Here is a 24,977-nt window from a genome sequence, read left to right as displayed (position 1 = left end):
TCTTTCAGTCAAAGTTAAAGACAATAAAGATGGTGTGTTGATGGAATTGTGGCGGGTGCATGTGCTCCATATAGAACTTCCCCCATTCCATGCCTCGGAAGGTGACGTCGGAACGTCGCTCTAGCCAATCACTGCCAAGTTGAGGCTGATGCCAAGAGAAAGTTGGTGGTAAGCGAGGCGACTCTTTTTTCACTCTCATTGACATTTCAACTCCGCGGCGGATCCGAATGTTATCTGGACCCATAACTTTATCTTGATTTGTTCCAGTGACAATTTGGAGGGTGAAGGAGCGAGTGCTGGTATCAGCAGGATATCGGTCAGAGGTCTGCGCCCTCTACAACCTACATCAGGTGATTTATACATCTCACATTTCAATCGGATTACTTATCACCGTACTCCATGTTTTGAGTGCTTGGCACATCGGAGTTCTTTCTTCGCTTCGGATTGTCAAAATATCTAAAAGCATTTCGTTGGCTGTGTATTCTATCTATACTGTACGCACCCGGGATGGTAACATCAGTGGTCTGCTTTTTTGTTGCCGCCAAGTTTACAAACTTTAGAATGAATCTGATGTTTATGAAGGTGTTTGATGGATCCGTGTGGCTGTACAGAAGGCTGAGTTTAAGTCTAGATAGTTTAACTGGAGGTAGTGTAAACATTGTTGTGCGTGGTCTTTTGATGGGTCATGCGACTGCGCTTTTGCTAGTATCGTAGCGCAGGAGTTGATGACTCGGGTAGCGTGTAATTAGCGATCTTCACTGAGGTAGAAAGTAAGACGCGCTTACACAAGTCTTGTTATAAGCTTTAACGCGCACGGAGCTGAACATCGATATTGACATGTTCTATTATTTACACTGCGCTTGACGCTTTGTAATTCCAACAGTTTAGTATGAGTGATATAAACCATCCAAATGGTAATTGTGCATATTTCTTGAATAACCAAATAGCCTACCAAACCTACACACATTTTAGCCTGATTATCATGAGACTACGTTATATGATTATCATGAGTCTACGTTATCACGAGTCTACGTTATAGTCTACGTTATATGCTTACTTTTAGCTCAAGTAAGTTATTTGAAAGTTACCCAATTTTAATTGAACTTTTATAGAATAATTAAGGCAAATAAAACGATAATGTAGCTTTAAAATTGTTCACCGTTGATTGAAAATGTGGTAGCCTAAGCTTTAGATCGTTAACTGAAATAGGATTTTCAAAATATCAGACATGTTCTCGTCTTCAACCCAAGTTATTTAAAGGCCTCCTGTGCATTTTATAACATGCAATTACAGTGTGATCAACGGTCCATTTCGTTCGAGCTTGTCGTTAATAAGTGGAGTACCGAGCCCTGCGCACCAAGGTCAACTTGTCGTGTTAGTTGTTATTGGTGACCGCGTTTCTCCAGCTGCCAGGCCACCGAGAAGCGCTGTGACACCATCACCTCCGAGCAGACCGTCTTCTGCCAGGAGAGGGCTTCACCGTCCATCCACACTCCAGCCTTCTAGCGTCCTCACGCCACATTCCCTGCCACACGTCAATCAAGGAGCTAAATTAGACAACTGAGATTACGAATTCACCTTGTAGGACTTTTCACTTAAATGCCTCACTCAGTGAACGTTTGTTAAACAAGTTGAAGTGATGAGTTGAAGTCTATAACTAACTTTACGCAGAGAAAGGGTACATTTTGAGCATCTTTAGGCCTACGGTGGGTATTTTCACTAAAACAATAATTCCCAAGTCGCTTTAAGAAATTGTCATATTATATTAATAGAGCAAAATCTATTTTATATCAAAGTTTATTGGTCCCATACGCAGACGTTATCGCGGGTCCAGCGAAATGCCTATAAAATGCTTTTTACGCACACATATATAGGCTTACTGTATGTCGTGTTGACATTATTTCCCTTGCAGCCCAGAGCCTGTAATGTCCATTTCAGTTCCCTCAGCTTAGAAGATAATTGTTTTGGGATGAAAGCAAACCATTATTCAACAACAAACTTTAGGTTGATCCTAAAATGTATTGTATTTGTTTGCAGAATTCAGCTGGTTAGTGTGACGTGGGAAGAGGTAGAGTGATGCCCTGACAGTAAAAGACAGCTGCATTCCCGACGGCACGAGCTCCACCGCACAATATGTCACAAAAAGTACATTTCTGAATATCTTTGAGCCATGCAGAAACCCGAAGTAGGCTGGAGTTAGTAAAATGGTTGTTGGTTTAAAACCGAATGGTGTGTAGGCCAAATTCGTTTGTTAACTTGCAAAAGCTCTTTTATAATGCGTTTTAAAATCTCATTTGGTGGAGTGTCTTTGAAGACATTTCGTTTTGTCGAATTTTCTGTGAAATAAAACATACAATGATGTTAAATAATCTTAACACAAATAATAATAATTATTATTGTAACAACACCACATTATTATAGATAGGCTAAATATGTTATAACAATATATAGCCTAATCTAAATAATGTTATCTCCAATAATATTGGAGTAATTCAGTGCAAATGTTAATGCCAATGTAGGCTATATTTTAATGTCATTGGGCAGTAACTAGAAAATAATTCATATATTAATGAATATCCCTATTAGTATATTTTTCTAATCAAATGTATTTTAACCACAAAGGATAGTTATTAACTTTCGAAAAAATATGAAACAATTGGCAAATGCATTAATTTTCCATTTATTCTACGCTCATGCAATTTTGTCTGCTTGGCTCAGACTTTCTACTGTAATAGGCCTACAGAGGGAAGGGTCAGTGTCCTGCAAAATCACAGAGAATGTGGACTCGCTGAATGATGACAGCTCCCTCCCTCTCATGGAAGACTCGTCCGCCTGCCTGCTCTACAATTAGAGAAGTATTGAGATGATAAAGCTCTCTCTGCCGGTCCCAATGGCTCAACGGTCCCCATGTCCCTCAAATCTCGATAAATCAATGGAGGCCAGCGCGCCCCTCTCCGCTTTGTTGATGTTTTCTAATAGACCTCCTTCTCTCGCTCTCTCTCTCTCTCTCTCTCTCTCTCTCTCTCTCTCTCGCATGACGTCAGCCGTGTTCACCCCTCCTCCCTCCTATGATTTTTTTTCTCCAAAGTTTTTAGAGGGGCCTCAAAGACCACTTTGCCTCAGGGGAAAATAGCGAGCAGATTAGGATTTCTTTTCAGGTCCTTAGGCATTGCTGCTAATCCGAATTGGGCTAATTGCTAGTCTGTATACAGTTACTCGTTTTACTACATTTTCACACTTACCCCGAAGAAGCTTCCCCTTAAACAGAGAAATATATATATTTGCACTTCAACGAGCACATGATCGTTCAAAAGGAATGATTATTTATTGCTCTATTTGATCTGGAACTTCAAGTGAGTCAAGAAAAACGAAACGTTTCGTGAGTAGAAGAATGGAGACAACGCATATAGCACTCGGAGCGGATTTACTTTCACAAATAAATCAATAATCTATTGGACGTATAGGCTATTGTCTGCAGAGAAAACAACTCGACACACTCATCAGGGACTCTGTCTTTCACTGAAGCGGGTTAGTAGTGAATTTTCGTCAGCTGCAGACTGCTTACAAGGGGATGGCTATTAAATTAGAATTACAATGTGGTGTGGTTACATATAAATGTCACTACTAGCAGTGTCCTTCGTAGAGGCCTATATTTTGCCTATAAATTAGCATAAATTTGATGTTATTCACTTTTGAAAGTTAGATTAGCTTAATCGTATTTAAATGCATATACCAACATAATTCATAGTCGGTTAAAACATTTGATAGTTTATTTTTTATTTTTTATGATTCGCTGAAAAACAAACATTAGGTTACACTTTCAACAACACGAATCACGATTGTGTGTGCGGGATTTTGGTGCATTCATTAAATCAAAACAAATATTGCAATTAAATAGGGTTAACAATGTTGTCATGCATTTGGGTTCTAAGTGTTTGCACTGGCACAAAGTGTGCACCTGCTGTAAGTACAACATATTCACTCTATTCTAAAAGTATCAGGTGCAAAGTTTGGCGAATCTGGAGAATCTGACCAATATAGTAGATTGTTTTTGCATTCTGCAGTTTCCACAATGTCATTTCTTGCAACAACGATGTATGTAAACATGTGTGCTGACATGTCATGCATGTGGCTGTAGTATAAAACTGTTCTGCTCACCTTACTAGCTGCACACGCACTTTTAGGTTTGTCATAAGCTGCCAATTCCTCTATTATCAGAATAAAGTTTCCCTGAACAAGATACTCATTAGACCATCAGGACTAATCTTCATGTACAAACACACAAACACAAACACACGACCCCAAAACAAAGTCAAACACAGAAACAAAAAAAAAAAATCTAGTCGAATAGGCCACCAGCTTCAGTGACTAAACACAGTGGAGGAGAAATGGGACAAAATGGTGGGTTAGTTTACAGCTTGTTTGGGGAGAAAGTTCTGGCCGAAGTGTTGTTCTTGTTCCTCACCGCAGGACTCTGGGTGACAGTTTGTGCTGGTCCTCGCGGCTCATTATCTCGCGCGCCCACTGAGGGCCCCATTCAGCCCCCCCCCCCCCCCCCCCCTCCCTTCAGGCAGCGTCGTTTGTCTCCTCATTGAACCCGTAGTTAGGAATGTGATGGTTGTCAGGGAGCCCTCTTTCACCTCCGAGGTAGTTTATTGATGAGCTCTGACTTTTTCACGTCAAAGGAAGTCAAGTGTAGGCCTCCCTCCATTACTTCATTTCATGCTCTGCACTCTCCAAAAAAGAGACCCATCCCATCCCCCTCTCCTCCTCCGTCTCTCCATCTCCCCCTTTTTTGTACCCCAATTTTGCTATGGGTTGGCTCCACACATCCAAACAGCTCGCATCCCCTCCTCCACCGGCCCTGGTCCTTTGGAATAAGCGACGGGGACTCCCAGCACTGAGACTGGTGCTTCGCAAGCTACGAGTGTAAGCTTCAATACGGGCTCGGAGGGGTTGCTTTCGAATGCGCTGAGGTGTGTCGTAATGGCCGATAATTAAACCGGTGCAGTTAGGGAGCGTGTGGTCATTGCTGACCAGTCATTTGCTTCACTTTATTTACGCGTGTTATTTGTCGTCAGGTCATAGGAGTGACGTCACCTTGCCTTGCAAATGCGTCCATAACAAGCAGCAGAGCTTGCCTAAAAGCAGGGGCCCTTTACGCATGGCGGGGAACCGTGTGTGTGTCGGTGTGTTTACAATGACCATGACAGGCTGAGCAGTTAGAAGGTGATACCAAACAGTCAACAAAGGCACGTGGGGAAAGTTTGCGTTTGTTTTCAGCGAGTAGGCGACATTAGTGGTAATTTACAAGTGTACTTAATACACAAAGTAAACAGTTTCCCCTTTAAAAGCCACAGCTGTCAATGGGGAGCCCTCCTCAGCTCATTTGTCATTAGTAGTGGCCCTGCTCACCAAGGGCCAACTCACTATGCACTCCAGGGAGACACTTCACAACCGTTGCAAACAGCCATGCAGAGCTGTTGACAGAAACTCAGAAACGATTTGTTTTCATGCAGACCCAAAGTAAATATGAAGTTTGTTCCAAGATTGCATTGGAAAAATTTGTACGGAAAATAATAGAGGCTACACGATAGCAATACGCCTAAAACAGAAGAAAACATTTATCTGTAGGCAAATTTCCCACGGAAATAGGCACAGCCTACGCTCGACAAGGTAAGAACGATTTGAAATCAGCTCCGTGGACAGAATGTTCCATTCATGGAGCTGACTGCTTTAAAATGCGTCCACATCCTCCGTTTCCCCCGCGTCGTGCACTCAGGTTTAGCTGTAAAACATGCTTGAGATTCCCACCACCACGGAACCAACCCGGCCTCAGCAGAGACTCACCAGGCCTTTGCTTTCTATCCAATGGGGATCTCCGAGGCAATCCAGTTTCTTTGCATAGTAGGGCAGGCAATATTCAGATAGCGAGGGAAAGAGAGCGAGAGAGAGGGAGAGAGAGTGTGTGAGAGAGAGAAAGAGGGGTATTTGCATGTGTCTGCTGATTAGTGGGTTGGGGAGACGGGTCTCTCTTCTCTCTCGCTCGGCCCCATTTCCCGCTTTGGTGGAGGGGGAAGTGTTTCCTTGGGGGCCGATGATGACAGAGGTCGAGGCAACGCACAGAGCACAGCAGACCAGAAACACATACAGTAATACACTTGTACCATCACCAATCAGCATAGGTGTGTTCTCTCTTAGCCTCCAACCCCCTCTTCTTCTCCAATTCTTTCCCTCCCTCCCCTTCTCCCTCTCTCCTTCTCTGCCCCACTCTCTCATTCGCTATCTCGCTCACTCACACGAGCGCACATTCTCGCTCACTCCGCGGTCCTGACATCTGAGTTCACTGTCAATCTCTGTCTCCTTCGCAGGGATATCCCTTCCGTCTCCGCTGAAGATCACTGGAAAACTATTGTTTCCTCTTACTGAAAAACCACCACAATAGACGGCCCTGCATTTGTTCTCTTTCTGTGGCACGGAGAACTATTTGACAAGGACTTTTGACAGCGGCGCAGGATGCCTCAAAAAGGTGAGAGTGGATATCTTCCCAGTAAAAGATTGTCTGTGCATTTCAACCCAGTCTGCAACCCTGCAAACATACATAACTTAAAATAGGTTAGATTTAATGCAGAACAATCAATAATTGAAAACGAATATATTATTATTATTGCGCCATATGCATCTCCCAGGCTGCAGACTAGTATCGCTAGGCTATAGGTTGGAGTTTGTGTAGTAAGTGTAGCCCCTACTAGGCTGCTTATATTCTACTCCTACTCTGAAGTTGTAGAGTGCGATTTGAAGCGGCATTCGGGCTGGCTTTCCTGTTTATCTGATGTGCTCTTTAATGATCGGTTGTGTTGGTGTTTACGGATAGCTTAATGCTTATTTATGACAGCAAAGAGTAAAAAGTCACGTTAGGCCGAGACAGTGATCATCGTGGAGAATGGGGAGCAATGACCCGTTGAGGAATGGTGTCAGTTTGATTCATAGACAGCGGAGTCACCCAAGCGCCTTCTCTGAAATGCTCCAAGTACACGGTGGGCCTATTTATTTCTCTTGTTTGCGTACCAAAGAAAATATACCTCAAATGTTACTTTTCTTCTAAGCAAGTGAAGTATTGTGCAGAAATAGTTACAATTATCACTACAGGTATTTAAGCGTGCCTGCAAGTTACTAAAATACTTCAAAACGTTTTAGAATTAGAATACAATAAATCAAAGCATTCATACTAAATGGCTAAATACATAGCCTATTATAATATTGTCATATTTATGTTTTTATCAACATATAAAGTATATCTGCACAACTCAAACATTTTGAAGATAACGTCACGTTCACTGATTCTAAATAAATAAAACTGTCAAACGAAAGTAGCTGAAAGTTAGGCCTATATTTCACTAATAGCCTAATCATAAATGTTATGGTTTCATTTGTGTCGTTAAATTAACATAGGCATACTACCCCTTACAAAAACGGGCTAATAACCCAGTATTACATTAAAGATAACACTAAGATGCTTAGTGCATGTAAATGCATAGTGCTCACAACTTCCTACCGAGCCATTGTTTGAGATCGTAATGTTTTTCTGCATGTGAATGTTGTGAACTCAGGATCCAGCTGCCTGAATAAGCATGTTTAATTAAGACGATTGTTGTTGATTGTTGTTACGGATTAGGTACTACTAAAGGAAAATAAATTCAGATTAGACCGTTGTTAACCTCAGCAACAACCGCAGAGTTTTCGACACTAAGTAAATGATTAACTAGGCAGATGATGTCTATACTGCTGAATCGCAGTTCTCCAAATATTTAACAGAAATATTGTTTTTAAGGCAGAGAGGAATTGAGGATTATTTTACCATTCGCCACTTCCGGGGCTGTTGTGTGTATTGTTGAGAGATTTATTTTGCATTGGTGGGTTTGTACTTTTACGTAGTTAAAATATTGGAATGAATGTGGAGGAATCTAAACGAGTGAGTTGAGTGCATTTGCATTGTAAAAATAAAATGCATTGTTTTCAAGACTTTTGGTCTTTTCAGACAGCCTACTTCTAAGAACAGGACTGACGTGAAAACATATCGGGTAAATTTCCTCAACAAAAAGTATTCCTCCGTTTGCAACACAACAATTGTTACTGTTAACAGTGTTCTGATAAATTACAAAATGGCTTTGGAAACACGTTGTTTTTGCAATAGGCTACTTTCTCCAGAAAGTAGGTATTTGTAAGTCTCACTTCTCAACCCAATTCATGTTTCCAAATCCTAGGTTCGGGTGCAGTACACACATGCCCACAACAGGGTTGTTTTTGCGTAAGGAGACAAAATTAAACTTCAGACTATTCCTTCACCGGCCCCTTTTTAACAGTCCACTTGAATAGGTTCTTTATTGCGTTTGTCTTTTCTGATTGAGCTCCCCACTGAGCTGTTGTATCTTTTTACAACCGCCTAACAACCGTCACCAGCTACACCATTACCTCCAGATATTTAGAACAAGAAATTACTTTTCCATTTCCCAAAACGTAACAAACAAATCCCACATTGGGCTACGGGGACCCGAGGTCACGGTCATCCGCTGTGCCAGTGAGAAGGTGTTGTGTGTATGGTCCCGGAGGGGGGATGCCTTCGTTACTTTGTATTCTGGAGTTGTTGGTACGTTTAGTGGGAAGATGTGTTGCTAGTTGTGGAGGCCGAGTTGTGCGGCCCCGGGTTTGGGTATGGTGGTAGAAAGGGGTGCATTGTTGGGACTCCGGCAGGCTTTGTATGCGGCCTCTACCCCCTCCTGGTTTGTACTTTTGCAGAGCATTGAGGCGAGGTAGACAGCGTGTGTCACTGTACACATTGGGCGAGAGGGTCTAGATTTGTGTAGAACTAGAAACAGCCTCTGTGGCCGTTGCTTTATGTTTAGGCCTTTTTATAAGCCATCAAGTAGAACAAAAAAAACATGTCAAGGAATCAGAAACAGGTGATCAATAAACCACGCACGTGCCAACGAATAGCGATGCTTTTGCCAACGAATAGCAACCATCGCAACTCGACATCATTTATTTATTTTACCTTCTTCAATTAGGCCTAATTTATTTATTTTACCTTCTTCAATTAGGCCTAATTTATTTATTTTACCATCTTCAATTAGGCCCATTAAAGTGCCCGTTTCTTCGAACTTCAGGCTGCACAAAATAAATACAAAAATACAGAAATATAAATGCTCTCATATGAATAACACGCCAAATCGACAGTAACCTATTTATTAATTACAATTCTAATTCAATAATAATTTTTAGTAGTCTTTACTTGTAAAATGTAACACACAGTCTTCGCTAGGGCTGTACTAATATACTGTTTTGCTTTGTCCTAGGGAGACATTAAGATTGGCTAAATTGTTTTAAGCCGACAGTCAACTCTGTTTCCAGGCAAGTTTAATGCTAAAATATATATACAATGGGGATGTGCCAATTCACATGGATTATGGCTATGTGGAATTTATAATTACAGAGCAACATTATGATTGTATTGCACCAAAGTATCCGCCCTAATCGCCTTGGAATTCGAAGTAACTAAAAGAGAGAAAAAAAGAAATATATAAAAAAAAAGAGAGAACATTTGTGAATTGTAATTCTTAACTTTGAATAGCCATTACATTGTAATTATGCTGATACTAACATTGTTATCATTGTTATTTCCTTATGACGCATAGAATACCACAGCCAAGCCACGTGGGAGTCTGGCGTAGCCTCGATGATGCAGAACAGTAAGTGGATTTGCATATTGTTGTTTTTAAACTTTGATACTAACCGCAACTACCCTTCTGTCTTTATGGTCCCCTTAACATAACTTACCCTTAACATACTCCTTAGCATATAAGCTTTATTTTGACTTTTTTCCCCCACAGTTTATGATTTGTTTTTAGCTTCAATATTTAAAATTCTGTGTCGCTCTTGATGTTGTTAATTTAGCCGTATCCTTGTGTTTATATGTAATGCATGTTATATGGCCCCTTCCAGACCGCAGAGTTATTGAACATTGACAGTTATAGTCTAATTATATATCCTCCATTAATCTCCACAGATTGTTTTAGTTTTCTGCTATGTGCACACAGAGAGAGAGAGAGAGAGAGAGAGAGAGAGAGAGAGAGAGAGAGAGAGAGAGAGAGAGAGAGAGAGAGAGAGAGAGAGAGAGAGAGAGAGAGAGAGAGAGAGAGAGAGAGAGAGAGAGAGAGAGAGAGAGAGAGAGAGAGTAGAGGGGGTTGGGTTGAAGGGGGAGAATTTTCTTTCCGCTTGAGTTGGTATTAAATAATTGCACAGCCGTCTGCATTAGCTTTAGAGCTGACTGCCAGGCTGCGTACACTATTAGCTGGGGCGGAGAATGGGAAGGCAAAGAAGGACGAATATTGATCATGTCTAATGTAGACTAGTCTCCTCATGAACAGTGCCGGAGTTAGAATGTAGATTCCCACATTACCATAACAACAGAGTAGAACTGTACATATTGGCCTAAACTCACTGCAAAAAAACAACAACATGATAAAACATGATATTGTCTTGCATGGGCGCCATAAAGGAAAGGTGACTGTGTGTTGGCCTCTATTGCTTCCTAGTCTGTAGTGTGTTATTACTTGTCTGGATTGTTTATCATAATGGTCCATATGAGTTGCTGACTGGGGAAATGAACTAAACCATAAAGGATGAAAAGTAACGTTATTTTCTCTCTTGTCTTGCTGCTGGACTAGAGGTCTATGACATCTGTGATGAAGGTGTGTGGAATGATTTCCTCTCTGCTATTCTCCTCACCTTGATGACGTGCATGTGCTGTAACACCTGCCTATGTAGTCACATTTTAATCTGTCTGAATTCAATGTACCTATAGCTAGATCACGTGTAGGGCATATTGTTACCTTGTTGTAGGCCTAGGTTATATTTGCAATGCAAGTAGGGAATATGATATTGTTCACTATAAGGGAAAATGACAACATGCAGAACAAAAGGCTTGAATGTAGGTCAGATTAAATAGGACAATTGATACAGGAATATTTCATTGAAGACTATTTAATTTGTATCATAGTTTTTTAAACGTCTAAATACATAGTCTATTGGATATTATTTTTGAACAATATGGGAAGCCCATTATGCGTCATATAGGCCACCTTGGCATTACCCAGTGTTCTATGCGCTGACAAATGGCTTACTCACAGATGATGTTTGCTTGCCAGTTCTCCTTTATTGAGATGATGTTTTAAACGAGGCGTCGTTAAAGCTATGTACAGCCCCCTCTGCTCCTGCTTTGCCCCAAATTGATGTTAATGGGATGCTCCCCTGGCTTGGCTTGTGATTTCTGGTGCGAATGGCCGAGGAGATATCATTGGGCCCGGTTCTATGTGTTGTTTAAAGGTCGCCGCGGCCTCGGTGGCTTTTGTGCTAACAACTCCTGGGTGTATATGGAGGGGAGCGTCCAAATTGACACCATATGTTTTCCTATTAGTCGACTAGTAATAGAATACAAGGCGCATAATCAGCGCCAGCGGGCGAGATCGACGCTGCTCGCCGTGGGGAATTGGGCACATGATTAAGACTTAACCTTTGGAGAGTTGAAATTGTATGTGATATCCTTATCTGACGGCTTTATCGATCCTGTGGATGTATATGATGGTTATAAATGTGTTGAGGTGACGGTGCAACCATGTAAACCCACAGCGAACCGCTGCTTAGCGCGGACAGGTTCATTTGAGAGTAAGACGTCTATTAATTCCACTTAATCCTGGAATTACCAAAGAGCCAGAGGGATGATAGTGGATTTGCTATTAATCAAGTCCACGTTGGATAAGGATCATTGCACATAGTGGCCTAAGAGCAGTGTTTAATTATGTTAAACAGATTTATTTTCACTCAAAACATGGCTTTTAATTGGCACAAAACGTGCGTAATGCGTATTGTTCCCATTTATAGCGCACATACAACGTATTCCCAAGCAGATCGCCCACTGATTGCACACAACAGGATTGTAGTGGCTGGGAGGATTTGTTGCCAAATACAAACAAGAGAAAAAAACCGAGATGTCAGATTTAATATGTTGAGAATCCAAGCGCGCCCTCGTTGTTGTGCCCGCGCGTCGCCCCTGGTCACCTTAAAACGAAGCTTCCCTCGAAGGGTAAACGAGTAGCGTCCAATTTTGTCTGAGTGATATCCAAATCCAGACAGAAAGGGTCGTTTTATCGTGCTACTATTTGTCGTGACGATGCGTTTTTCAAAAGCAGAGCTGTGTCATAAAGTGACATGCCTGCCACAAGTGCTCCAACTGATCTTTTCAATTAGCCTTCCCATGCATGATCCGAGGCGACTTCCGCCTATTTCCAGAAATTAAGCTCAAACTTGACGTGCAGCTAGCTTTATTTTAAAGACAAATGTCAGCCAGCCTCATCACATTTCCCCCCTCTTCTATATTTGGAGCTTATTTATTGCTAAGGAGCCTCTGCTCCCGGAGTCAATGTAGCAGGCGGCAGCGCAAGAGAAGGCAGCGGAGATCTGGAGCACAGTAAGACACTCCGGGGAGGCATCCGTCCCATTTGGCTTCAGGTTTGCTGACTCTTTCCATGCTTTAATCAACCTCCTTATCGACTACAACCTACCTCTTAATTAAGTGTTTTAAAAATACTTATATTTGGATAACATTTATTGAGGTTTGTTATATTTGAGGCTACCTAATTGGGTGGTGTTTTGGTGTGCTTGTGTTGAAGGTACATTGGCGTGTTTGTGTTGAGGGTACATTGGTGTGCTTGTGCGTAATAGCACACTGGAATAGCGGTGAGGAGGATTGGGGGATTTAATTTCTATGTTTGGGGATTTAAAGACGCTGAATTTGGGGTTGGCTTGCTCACTTGGCGAAATAATGTTGGACAACTCGCGTATGACTGAATTCACCTTTGGATAGCCGATTTCACCTTTAAATAGCTGATTTCACCTTTGAATAGCCGATTTCACCTTTAAATTGCTGATTTCACCTTTGAATAGCTGATTTAATCTCAGTTGGATGGGGATGTTTTGGTCCAGATCATTGGATGCTGTTGACACTTGCCGTGCATGTGTTGATTCAAGGCTATTGCATTACAGTGACCATTGTCTAGAGTGCTGATAACAATGGAACAATAAATAACTATTAGATATTCATTTTGGGGATAATTGTACTATTAGACTATCTGCATTTCCTTCATTCTAAATGTAGCGTTTTGTTAATTCCTCCCTTCAACGTTTATGTTTCACCTTTGCTCTGAAAGCTAGCCATCTGAAAGGAAAAGCATTACCTGACTCACTGCTATTTTGTTATAGAACATATTGTTGTGATCATAACCTTGTTGTTACATTGCAACCGTAGCCTATAATTGGGCTCCCCTTTGTCTCTGTTCAGGTCACAGCGGTGTGAACCAGCTGGGCGGTGTGTTTGTTAATGGTAGACCGCTACCGGACACCACCAGGCAGAAAATCGTCGAACTTGCTCATAGTGGCGCGCGGCCGTGCGACATCTCCAGGATTCTGCAGGTGACCAGGGCATTCTTTCGGTCTGGTGCAGGAAACCCTAGCTTTCAGTGTTTACTTTTTTTTTTTTTTAAGCTACAACAAAATAAAACTAAACAATGGGATTTTAAATATAAGAAGATGATGCATGGTGGAACTTTTAGTTTTCCTTACTGTAGCCTTTTTATTTATTTAAAAACGTTTTTCGACAATTGTTGGCTGTAAGAAGGCCAGACAAAGCCTAATTGCTTCTCATTATAATCTATATCCTATTCGAATAACATTAAGGGTAACATATCGTAAGTAGGCCACCACTTTCCCCCCTAAGAATAGTTGCATTTTAGAAAGTGCACACTGTTATCCTATACCATTTAAGGCATATTTTTTTGTTTATAGACCCATGATGACTCAAAAGTCCAAGTGCTGGAAAATGAAAACGTAAGCTTATCATTGTTTGACGTAATCTTCAAAATTTCGCAACTAGTCTTAAATAATGTATGTGAATTGTGTCTATTGTTTTCTATCCAGGTGTCCAACGGGTGCGTGAGTAAGATCCTTGGCAGATACTATGAGACTGGCTCCATAAGACCGAGAGCGATCGGAGGCAGCAAGCCGAGGGTAGCCACTCCAGAGGTGGTGGGGAAGATAGCGCAGTACAAGCGGGAGTGCCCGTCTATTTTCGCCTGGGAGATCCGCGACAGACTGTTGTCGGAGGGGGTCTGCACCAACGACAATATACCCAGTGTAAGTGCAGTGAGTGTAAGTTATGAGCATGATTTTTTTACCACCTGAAATGATTTCTCAGAGACGGAAAGCATGCATGATTATCAGCCAACCATTTAGTCACGAGATCATGACTGCGTTATATGTGAAAGACATGCATTACGGATTTCCAACAAATGGTTAGTTAACTTGTAGAGACATTCATACATTTCATTATTTATATTTGATTCGTTATTAGCTAATTTTGCACCACATAGGGCCTATATGTAAAATACAATTGACAATTGTTGATGTTTATAACAGGCATATTTTCAATGTTTGGCTAGTTATTAAAATGTATTTTCTCAAATATTATTTGGAAATGCTCTGTTTACATCTTTACTCCCAGCTCACTTGTCAGGATGTGACGTATGTGTGCGCGCGCGTGCGTGCATGTGTATATGTGTGCACCATAGACATTAAGGTTTGCACGCTCACAGTGCTCGCATGCCTACACACTATACCGGCGGTGGCGCGCATTTTTCAATCATGGCTGGCGCTAATCAAACCGTTCCGTTTTGTTTGTCTTTCAGGTGTCGTCGATAAACAGAGTCCTCCGCAACCTGGCTAGCGAGAAGCAACAGATGGGCGCAGATGGCATGTATGACAAGCTGAGAATGCTCAACGGTCAGACAGGAACTTGGGGGACACGGCCCGGCTGGTACCCCGGAACTTCAGTGCCAGGCCAGCCCAACCAAGGTGAACCTCAGTCACTAATAATTTGACAATGAAGAAACCTATAGATATAATTACACTTGCGGTATTCGTGAAATCATATAATTATCTCACCATTATCCGAATGTAGGCCTAAAGACTAATCCATTATTTGTCAATGCATTCCGTTTGACTTTTGGAAGAAGGAGTATTAGGGTTTTTATAAACCAAATTGTTTTAATGACCTAAGGGTCATCAGGGATGTAATGCTATATTGCAAATGTTAGGCCTATACCCTGGTCCACAGTATATCTTCGCTTCTTTCATACATGACTAGACGTTCACTTTACGCATGGGTTCTGGCTAGACGAGTATGACGTAACTGATTAGTGAGTAGTGTAACTTTGTAGGTAAACCTTAAGCTAAGTCACCATTACAAATATGTTACGCAATAAACATCTTAAATTATTATTATTATTTGTATTTAACATTTATTTAACTAGGCAAGTAAGTGAAAAACAAATTCTTATTTACAGTGACAGCCTACACCGGCCAAACCCGGACGACGCTGTGCCAATTGTGCGCCTCCCTATGGGACTCCCAATCACGGCCGGTTGTGATACATCCTCGATTCGAACCAGGGTGTCTGTAGTGACGCCTCTAGCACTGAGATGCAGTACCTTAGACCGCTGCGCCACTTGGGAGCCCAAGCCATAGTTTTCAGTGAGTTTTGGGCATTTGCTTATAACACATCAATCATTTAGGATGATTGGATGTCGTTTATGATTGGTCAGCATATCAAGCAGGTATTGTCAACATGCTTTGATGCCTTTGGTGGACAAAATTCCCAATTAATCATAGAGTAGTCGATTAGTGAACGGCCAATTAATCAGCAGTCTCAATGCCCACACTGTCTCCGATGGGGATGTGCGTGACAGAGGCCTGGCCTTTCAGCGGAGGTGTCCATCCAACAACCCGCATTTCCCTCCTCTCCTGGCAGGGAAAAAAAGCCTGAGGATCCGTGTGCGGCATATCAGTACAAAGGAATGTTTTCCTTCACACGCAAGGATTGGTTATGGGAACGGGCCCGCTATGTGTAATTGCTCATTAGAGAGAGCTTCGTCTCTCGTTATGGTGAGGTGAGTCTAGTTGAGGGAGACTGATGGAGAAATGTTCCACAGGAGACCACTGGACACGGGATGACAGGCGGAGCGATTAGCCAGGAAAACATGAACGTTACAAAAATACATGCTTATGTTCTAGTTCTTTTTGTGTGCTCTAATAGACCCTTGTGAAATACAGAGCCTGAAAGAAAATAAAGTCATTGCACCTGGGCTGGGCTGGGTAAGAGAAACAGTGTTATAATTCGATAAGCATCAAGATATGTTTCTGCACAGAATTTAATTTGCTTTGAACATAAAGGCCTTTTGATTTAGTCTTATGTGGTCCTAACCTATCTTTTTTCATGTTTATTTTATTTTTTATTTTTTATAATGTACAATAAACTATTGGCTTACTGCCAGAACTAGACATAGTTATTCACTATGTTTACACTCTGTTTGATTTAATGTCGTTATTGATACTAATAATAGTAAGCTATTAATAATAGCAATATTATTAACAATATTATTATTAATAATAACAATAGGCCTAATAATAACAATACTGACAATAGGCCTAATAATAATAATACATTTTTATAAGGCTTTGAATGCAATCTTTTTAGGCCCTTAATGCAATATTGCTTTTCAGTTTCTTCGATTGAAAATGAAGTGACATGGGCATTTACCTCCAATTGAATTGGGAATTGTTTCCAGGAGTTAATTTCAGGAGATCCATAAGGTCTAAGCCATACGGCAAGGGTCTCTGAGGAGAACAAATATGGTCCCTGTCAAACAACAGCTACGCAACAGTGGCTAAAATAATGGTTACAAGGAGTCTGACAGGGCTTGAAAGGTGACAACTCTATCTAGAGAGTCTATCTGAATAAAACTCTGTGGCAATTCATTATTTCTTCTCTTTCTCTCATTTCGGTCTGATATGGTACTAAATCCCGTCTGTAGAATTTAGACCACTCACTTTCTCTTTCAGTTTAATCGGTTTCTTAAGTGTTTTTGATCCAGTCTCTGTTGACTGAAAGGGGCCGCTATCTCTTTCGGCTCTTTTTCCGCCCCACTGCCCGAGACACAGTGATACCAAAGAATGAGTTTATTTCCCAGCGCTTTTTTAAAAGAAAACAAATCCCAAACCTAGCGTCAGTGGGTCTGGCGGAGGGATCATGGGCCGCACATTCACTCCTTTTTGTGGATTATCCTTCGAGAAGAAAAACAAAGCGCTGAGTGGACGGACACAGGCTACATTAAGAAAAAAGTTAATTTATTTCAAAACGATTAAGACATTTTAAAAAGATACATTTTAATAGTCATAATCCTATTAACACATTCATGTCAACCGAAAACAAATCCAGGCAATTATCATTATGTGCTATAATTTAGCACTTGCTAGATGTCTGTGGTAGTATGTCTAATTCATGGGCTATTTAGTCTAGGCTACCACATTGTTATCGGCCTAAACCTAAAATATGACAGGTGCCTTATGGTGAATTTGCTTACATAACATGCAATGTCATGGTAATTTTGTGCGTATTTAAACTGTTGTTATGCAAATAATATTACAACAAATGTTTTATGTAATCTCCCAGGGGGCAACTAGCCTGGGTCCCAGTCTGTTTTGGTAACATTCCACTCCTTGTGCTCCGTGTCGTATGCCAAAGATGTTTAGCATGACTGGAGTGGAAAGAGTGGAATGATAGCTACAAAGACTGGGACCCAAACTAGTGGAAAACATTCGATCCTATACATTTGTTTAAATAGGCCTATGGATATGTTAGAGAAAAGTAGCCTGTCGTGACTCCAATGTAAGTACTGTCATGTCCGAGACTACCCAAAGCTAAATTGGTAAACTCAGAACATTATCTGTATGCAGGTGCACCTCACGAAACGACTGGTCAAATAGCGTTACACACATAAAACCCGACATTCTCCAAAAGCAGCCCTTCATTTCTTCATTTCATATTAACTTCTCGAAGGGATAATGATGTGCAAAACCAAGACAGGCATTAGTCAATATGCCTGGTCCCAGAACAGAAGCCCATATAGGCCTACCACGGACAACCAGGAGCCGTGAATAGATAGGCCCTATTCAGCTTGTACAGGGGGTTGCATGCTCTCTCCTCACTCATTTGTTTCCAATTTAAGATAGACATTTTGACTGGCGTTTAGCTGGCCGGGGGACGTGATTAATGATGCTAGTGGATAAGGGTTAACACACTGAACTCAAAGCTCTGTTGACCGGGATCCTCGTGCACACAATAGTTCACCAAAGCACAGAGAGAATCCTTTTTGTCGGCTCGTCCGATTGAGCTGCTCCATTTTCCTCTGGTGATATTCTGCCCACGAAGAGTTCGCTGTAGCCACCTCTCGCTGTGTGCACAGAGTTTAATGGTTTCCCTTACCCCGAACGGCATTGTTTCATTGTGAAAAGCACCTCCTTCTATTCAAGTGTTGGTGGTCACCTCAATGGCTATACGAAAGCCCATATGGGGACGGCCATTGAGGCATCGCAACGCTCCTAAAAGGGGGAGAGAGTTTGGGCCTGAAAGGAGTTCGCCACATCTAGTCACATTTCTCTTAACCCTTTGAGCACATGTGCCATTGTTGAGAGGTGATAAAGGATCTAAGTTCACGCAGCATTGCTGAGCAATGGTCTTTTTCCCACAATATTTGACAAATAACTACTCGGTCTTGTATGGCTATTGATGTGTCTGAAAACAAGCAGAGATCAATATGTTAGCTAGATCATTCATCCGTCATCATTCAATGTCCGTCCTCAGTCGGTGTTATGCCAACTAGGCCTACAATGACAGCTTTTCCTTATTCTTCTAATAGGTTGCTTTTAACGGGAACATATATAAATATTACAGAACCGTATACATGAATTCCCTATGGGCTATTGCGAGGACGACATGTTATTTTTTGCTATAACTATAAAATTAAATAAACAATATATTAACGCATGCTTTTGGAGATGTAGTAGGCAGGCCAATTCCTATTTGTTTATTGATTTATTTACAGATGGCTGCCAGCCACAGGACGGTGCTGGAGAGAACACAAACTCCATCAGTTCGAATGGGGAGGATTCTGACGAGACGCAGATGCGACTCCAGCTAAAGAGAAAACTCCAGAGGAACCGCACGTCGTTCACACAAGAGCAGATTGAAGCACTGGAAAAAGGTGAACTTGAATTTACAAGATATTCATATTTTAATGTAACGTCTAATTGAACGAATAGCAACATTCACCTCAGTAGCTTACACATAATTCAATTACAACAATATGTTCATAGCCTATACTAAAGATACGTTTTCATATCGTATTGCAGAATTTGAAAGGACTCATTATCCTGACGTTTTCGCGAGGGAAAGACTGGCAGCTAAAATAGATCTGCCTGAAGCAAGAATACAGGTGAGCGGACACATTTTGAAATATGCATTGCACTGCATTCCATTAACATTTTGCTGCTTGGTCTGAAAAAGACACACAAGAATCCATGAAGAGCCTACATACGCGACTAATGTATGATTGACCTGTTGTGCAGGTGTGGTTCTCAAACAGAAGAGCGAAGTGGAGGCGGGAGGAGAAGCTCCGGAACCAGCGTCGTCAGGCCAGCAACTCCTCCAGTCACATCCCCATCAGCAGCAGCTTCAGCAGCAGCGTCTATCAGCCCATGCCTCAGCCCACCACACCGGGTAAGCACCACACTCATAGAACATCCATCCATCTACAGTGGGACACTGGTCAACATTAGGAAGATTTCAGTAGGCCCACCACTCATTTCAAAGTCAGACAGCTTAATTATAGACTAACATAGGTATAAGGGATATTTTTCTTTGATATAAAGTTGAGTTGAATAATAACTCATCATATGCTTCAAATGACAGTTGATTAAATAATTTTTGCTGATATAGGCTACTTTCAATGGTTCATTGGTTAATCATGCATGTAAGCAGTGAAAAACGAAACCCCCTGAGCTACCTGTCAAGGAGGGCGTGGCTTTACTCACACTATGCTCCCTATCTGCCATCACTGAATGTGTGAACCGTAACCCATTTGAACCAAACATTTCTCCCCTTCTTCCTCAGTGTCCTTCACATCTGGGTCTATGTTGGGCAGACCTGACATGGCCCTCACCAACACGTACAGCGCCCTTCCTCCCATGCCCAGCTTCACCATGGCCAACAACCTGCCTATGCAAGTAAGTCGACAACCAGGTACTAACTAACCCTGACCCTGTTCTGTCTGCGTTAACTGTGTCAACAAATGTCTAGGTTGTGCTCTCGTCTGAAATGTGCAAATACTACAGTTACAATTGTATTTCAAAAGCCAAATACCATTATCGCCAAGCTAGTTGTAATCAACCTTCGTAGGTATAATGATTCTGTTCTCTTCTAATCCTAAAAACAGCTTGAGGAGAAATCAAACTGTAGTCAGAAACATTTCTAAATGCCTAAAGGAATATAACAGCCTGCATCCCTAGCTGGGCATTGCTGTAAGTACTGACTGCTGAGCTGAAGAGGGTATATAGTTGGCTAAGCTAATATATAAACGTTATTCTCTCCCTATCTATAGCCCAGCCAGACCTATTCCTGCATGCTGCCTACCAGTCCGTCTGTGAATGGGCGGAGCTACGACACATATACGCCCCCTCATATGCAGGCACATATGAACAGCCAATCAATGATCACTTCTGGTACCACCTCAACAGGTAGGCAGAAAGTCCATTGTTTCCGAAACACGTTTGGCCATTAGCGAAAATGAACAAATCACGTTTAGTCTCTTAGCTAACTAACCATCTGCCACCGAACCTTTAAATAGGGGAGGCTGCATAGCCATACACACATTCTCTTTCTTAATTCATGCTCTACATTTCCCCATAATCCGCCATTTTCTTTTTTCTCTTTGATCAGACTACAGACACATACTGTACCTCTACGTTACACACCATTTTCTCTCGCCTGACATTCTAATCTTAGTGCATGAACGCACCCCATTCCATTCCAGCTCAACGGCATAATGTCATTTGAACCACGCTAGACGGAGGTTTTAGTTCCAACCCATTACGTTGCTGTGGAGGGCCATATATACTGGTCATAGTCATGAGGGGTTAATGGACCATTGACACATTTCCTCTAAGCTAAATCGCTAATTCATTTGATTAATTTCTGTTGTACTCTCTGCGAGGCCTCAATCAATCTAGCTAACTTATTACTGATATCCTGAAGTGTTAAACAATGTGATTCATAAAGCTACTGTTCTGTGTGCTAAACTTCTTATCGCTGAATACTCAAAGGCTTAGTCCTCTGTGCTTAAAGGCCCAGTGCAGTCAAAAATGTGATTTACTGTGTTTTATATATATTTCCACACTATGTTGGTATAAAACTGTGAAATTGGGAAAATTATGACAATGTCCTTTTCGTGTAAGAACTGCTTGAAAAGACGGCCTGAAATTTCAGCCTGTTTTGGTGGGATGGAGTTTTGGCCTGGTGACATCACCAGGTGGTCAATTAATTAATAGACCAATAAGAAAGACAGTTCCAAACCTCTTTGCCAATAACAGCTAGTTTTCAATCCCAGACAGTCCTAGATAAATGATTGCTTGAGAAATTGCTATTTTTGTTTATTTTTGAACATTGTAATTGAAAACAATCACAGTAAAGTACTTAATTGTTACACAGAAAATGATTTGATATTGAGATAAAAATTACTGCATTGTACCTTTAAGCTTTCTAATGACCTATCCTCTATGGCTGTGCGCTCTGTAGTAAAGCATTCATCAACTCGGATGCTATGTGCTACGGGACTTACCTCTCAATGTCCTATTTGGCGTAATGGTTCATCTCTCAACATGATGGTCATTTCTCAGGCTAAAGAAATGTTGAACTCAAGCTCTCTTTACCAAACACAGTACAGTACATAGACACTGGGCCATTTGGACTGAACTCAAGCTCTCTTTACCAAACACAGTACAGTACAGAGACACTGGGCCATTTGGACTGAACTCAAGCTCTCTTTAGCAAACACAGTACAGTACAGAGACACTGGGCCATTTGGACTGAACTCAAGCTCTCTTTAGCAAACACAGTACAGTACAGAGACACTGGGCCATTTGGACTGAACTCAAGCTCTCTTTAGCAAACACAGTACAGTACAGAGACACTGGGCCATTTGGACTGAACTCAAGCTCTCTTTAGCAAACACAGTACAGAGACACTGGGCCATTTGGACTGATATGTGTCTCTCTTCCCTCTCTCCTCAGGACTCATCTCTCCTGGAGTGTCTGTCCCTGTCCAAGTCCCAGGCGGCGAGCCTGACATGTCTCAGTACTGGTCAAGACTACAATAGAGAGAAGAGCTACTTCACCCTGTAACCGCTCACCCACCGCCCTCCGCTGGGAGCTCACACACACACGGAGAGAAGTGGAGGAGAGAGAGAGACTCTGGGAGTGCCCTAGGACTACAGGGTGTGGTTGTTTCCACTGGGACAGTGTGTTGTTCTGTAGCTCTTGGCACATATGAGGACTGGGGAGAACAACGATGGGAAGAAGACAAAATGTGGACCTCTGTAAAGTGCCCGGTGTTTAACATTTTCATGGAACAAAAACTTCATTTTTTTTCTCACTTTCCAAGTAATTGTTTCTTTTTTTCTGTCTGTCTCTTGTGTTTGTATATGGCCGTGTGTATGTTATGATGAAAAACCCAGATCAAGTACTGATAGATGGACTGCTAGAAAACCATGTTGGTCTCATGTTTGTTTTTGGGGTAAAGGAGAACCCAAGAGATTTCTGCCATGACTATTTTTTGATCTGCTTACATCGAGACTTTCTACCAGACTTTGCACGGTCTGTGGACTCATACGAAACTGTTGCATATCACCCGAGAGGAGAGCTGTGGGGAACAGACTCAGTGTGTTTATTAAACCTATTTATTGGTCATACTCCTTCAAAATGGACGTCAGCAGAGGAGGACCTCCAGTCAATCCACCCACCTCAGCCTTTTGGGTCGGACTCCTGCAATATCACATGAACTGTATAGGCCTGGGGATTTAACTGTGGTCACAGACAACCACATTATCACATGAATTGTACTGGCCTGAATTGTACAGACAACCACCACTAACAGTTTGCAAAGACAGTGGGACATTCAAGACTTGTTCATGGACTTCTGCTGTGGTGGATGGATTGATTCTAGGTTCAAGACTTGTTCATGGACTTCTGCTGTGGTGGATGGATTGATTAACGGTCCAAGACTTGTTCATGGACTTCTGCTGTGGTGGAAGGATTGATTAACGGTCCAAGTGAAGAGCTATAAATGCAGAGGAGCTGAGTAAAACAGTTGAATCGCTAAATGGTAGACTGTGTCTTCGATATAATCCAATTTGTTCATGCTGAATTGTAAGTATGTCTTCCCTAGAAATCTAAAGATTTCTACAATAAAAGTACATTTACATTTTTATCCCCCCAAGAATATTCTATAAATGTTTTCTACACATTTTCATGCATCATAAAAATACATTTCTTTAGGTCAGGTACAATTAGTCTCTTAGGTATAGTTGTATTATAGTGTCCTATTGTCAAATCATTTTGTGCAACTAGAAATATTTCATTCCTATAATTATGATTAAACATGCTTGACAAAGTTTGAAACATAAGTGTTTGGCAGTTGTTTACAAGTACATATCAGATTTAATCATTGTTGATTGTAAAACAGACCAAAGCCTTTGTATTTCATCTATTACACAATGTTTTTGTTGTTGAAGATATTAGTCTTGTGTTGCATCATTTTGTAAACATGTGATGTTCTATTACAGTGACCCAGAGTATGTTTGACTGCGGACTAATCCAGCAGTCTTATTTATAATTGAAGACAATGGGTGACTGCAGACTAATCCAGCAGTCTTATTTATAATTGAAGACCATGGGTGACTGCGGACTAATCCAGCAGTCTTATTTATAATTGAAGACCATGGGTGACTGCGGACTAATCCAGCAGTCTTATTTATAATTGAAGACCATGGGTGGCGTTTTCTAGCGTCGTCTGTCATGCTTTTTTGAGTTCTGCGTTGTTTTTCAAATATGTGTACATAGAACGTGGACACGTATACAGGGTCTACGTCTGAGAAATGCTTCTGAGATGAAACGTCTAAACTGTCTCTTAAATATTTCAATTTAATTTGATTTAAAATGGAGCTTTCTAAATGTATTTTGTGAAAACTATAAAAAAAACTATTTTGTACAGTAAATATAGTGAAAGCTTTTTCCGTGTTATTAATTCTTTAGCCAACATCAAATACGATGCACCAGGTGAGAATAGCTACACAGCGTATTACCACAGCCCATTTTGAATGGTACAAAGCGTATTTGTTGTACAACTCAACTACAAATGAGTTGATAGAGAATTTCCATACAAACAAACCAAAGTGGAGCCAGTTCCAACCTGATATGTCTTCCAAACAGCCAAGCCCGATCCTATGTGATGCACGGCCCTCACCGGCTCCACACAGAACACACAGTTTAACAACACGCAACAATGGAAAAGGTCACTCAATTCACCACCACTGCCCCTTGTTTTGGTAGAGTTGCAACAATGGAGGGGGAAAAAAGAGGGTTACAGAGAGGGAGAGAGGGAGGAAAAAATAGGAATACTCAGAGTGAGGCAGAGGAGAGATTGTGTGGCAGAATGAGTTATTTTGCTTCACTTGCTGCCACAGCAGGGGGTTGTGTGTGTCTGTGTGTTGAGAGGGATGTGAATAGCTGGAGGGGGAGGGGGACCTGGAGAGAGCTAGGTCAGGTATCACCTCTGAGTTATTGTTGGGTTGTGTTTGTTCTAACACTAACAGGACATGCAGGTGTTCTATTTGTCGCAGAAAATTAAACTTGTGTATTCAAGTTTTAAAAGGCTTTTCAAGTTTGTAATTTCCACTGTAAAATGTCAGACTTGATTTACC

The 24,977-nt window shown here is 41.4% G+C and overlaps 2 protein-coding genes across 16 annotated transcripts in view; one reads left to right on the top strand and one right to left on the bottom strand.

Moving 5' to 3' along the window:
- Positions 1 to 5,957, bottom strand: part of LOC139575020 (reticulocalbin-1-like) — a 47,432-nt gene extending 41,475 nt beyond the window's left edge. The window contains exon 1 of the mRNA XM_071399925.1: positions 5,851 to 5,957. The gene's annotated coding sequence lies outside the window, so the exon portion shown is untranslated. The remainder of the gene's footprint in view (positions 1 to 5,850) is intronic.
- LOC139575018 (paired box protein Pax-6-like) lies at positions 199 to 24,286 on the top strand. Of its 15 annotated transcripts, XM_071399914.1 has the most exons (15): positions 201 to 350; positions 6,372 to 6,529; positions 9,354 to 9,408; positions 9,693 to 9,746; positions 10,725 to 10,748; positions 13,394 to 13,524; positions 13,897 to 13,938; positions 14,029 to 14,259; positions 14,796 to 14,961; positions 19,050 to 19,208; positions 19,357 to 19,439; positions 19,573 to 19,723; positions 20,117 to 20,229; positions 20,604 to 20,739; positions 22,291 to 24,286. In XM_071399914.1, the coding sequence occupies exons 4-15, from the start codon at positions 9,734 to 9,736 to the stop codon at positions 22,374 to 22,376; spliced, it is 1,335 nt and encodes a 444-aa protein (XP_071256015.1). In that variant the 5' UTR covers positions 201 to 350; positions 6,372 to 6,529; positions 9,354 to 9,408; positions 9,693 to 9,733; the 3' UTR covers positions 22,377 to 24,286. The 15 variants fall into 15 exon arrangements, with proteins under 15 accessions (XP_071256007.1, XP_071256012.1, XP_071256022.1 ...); XM_071399906.1 differs by lacking the exon at positions 9,354 to 9,408 and having other exon boundaries at positions 199 to 350; XM_071399910.1 differs by lacking the exon at positions 9,354 to 9,408 and having other exon boundaries at positions 200 to 350; positions 14,029 to 14,244.
- Positions 24,287 to 24,977: the final 691 nt, after the last annotated feature.

Source organism: Salvelinus alpinus, chromosome 5 (genome assembly GCF_045679555.1).
Source record: "Salvelinus alpinus chromosome 5, SLU_Salpinus.1, whole genome shotgun sequence".
Lineage (NCBI taxonomy): Eukaryota > Metazoa > Chordata > Actinopteri > Salmoniformes > Salmonidae > Salvelinus > Salvelinus alpinus.
The sequence above is the reverse complement of the archived record's forward strand: the minus strand, read 5'-3'. Positions and strand labels throughout refer to the sequence as shown.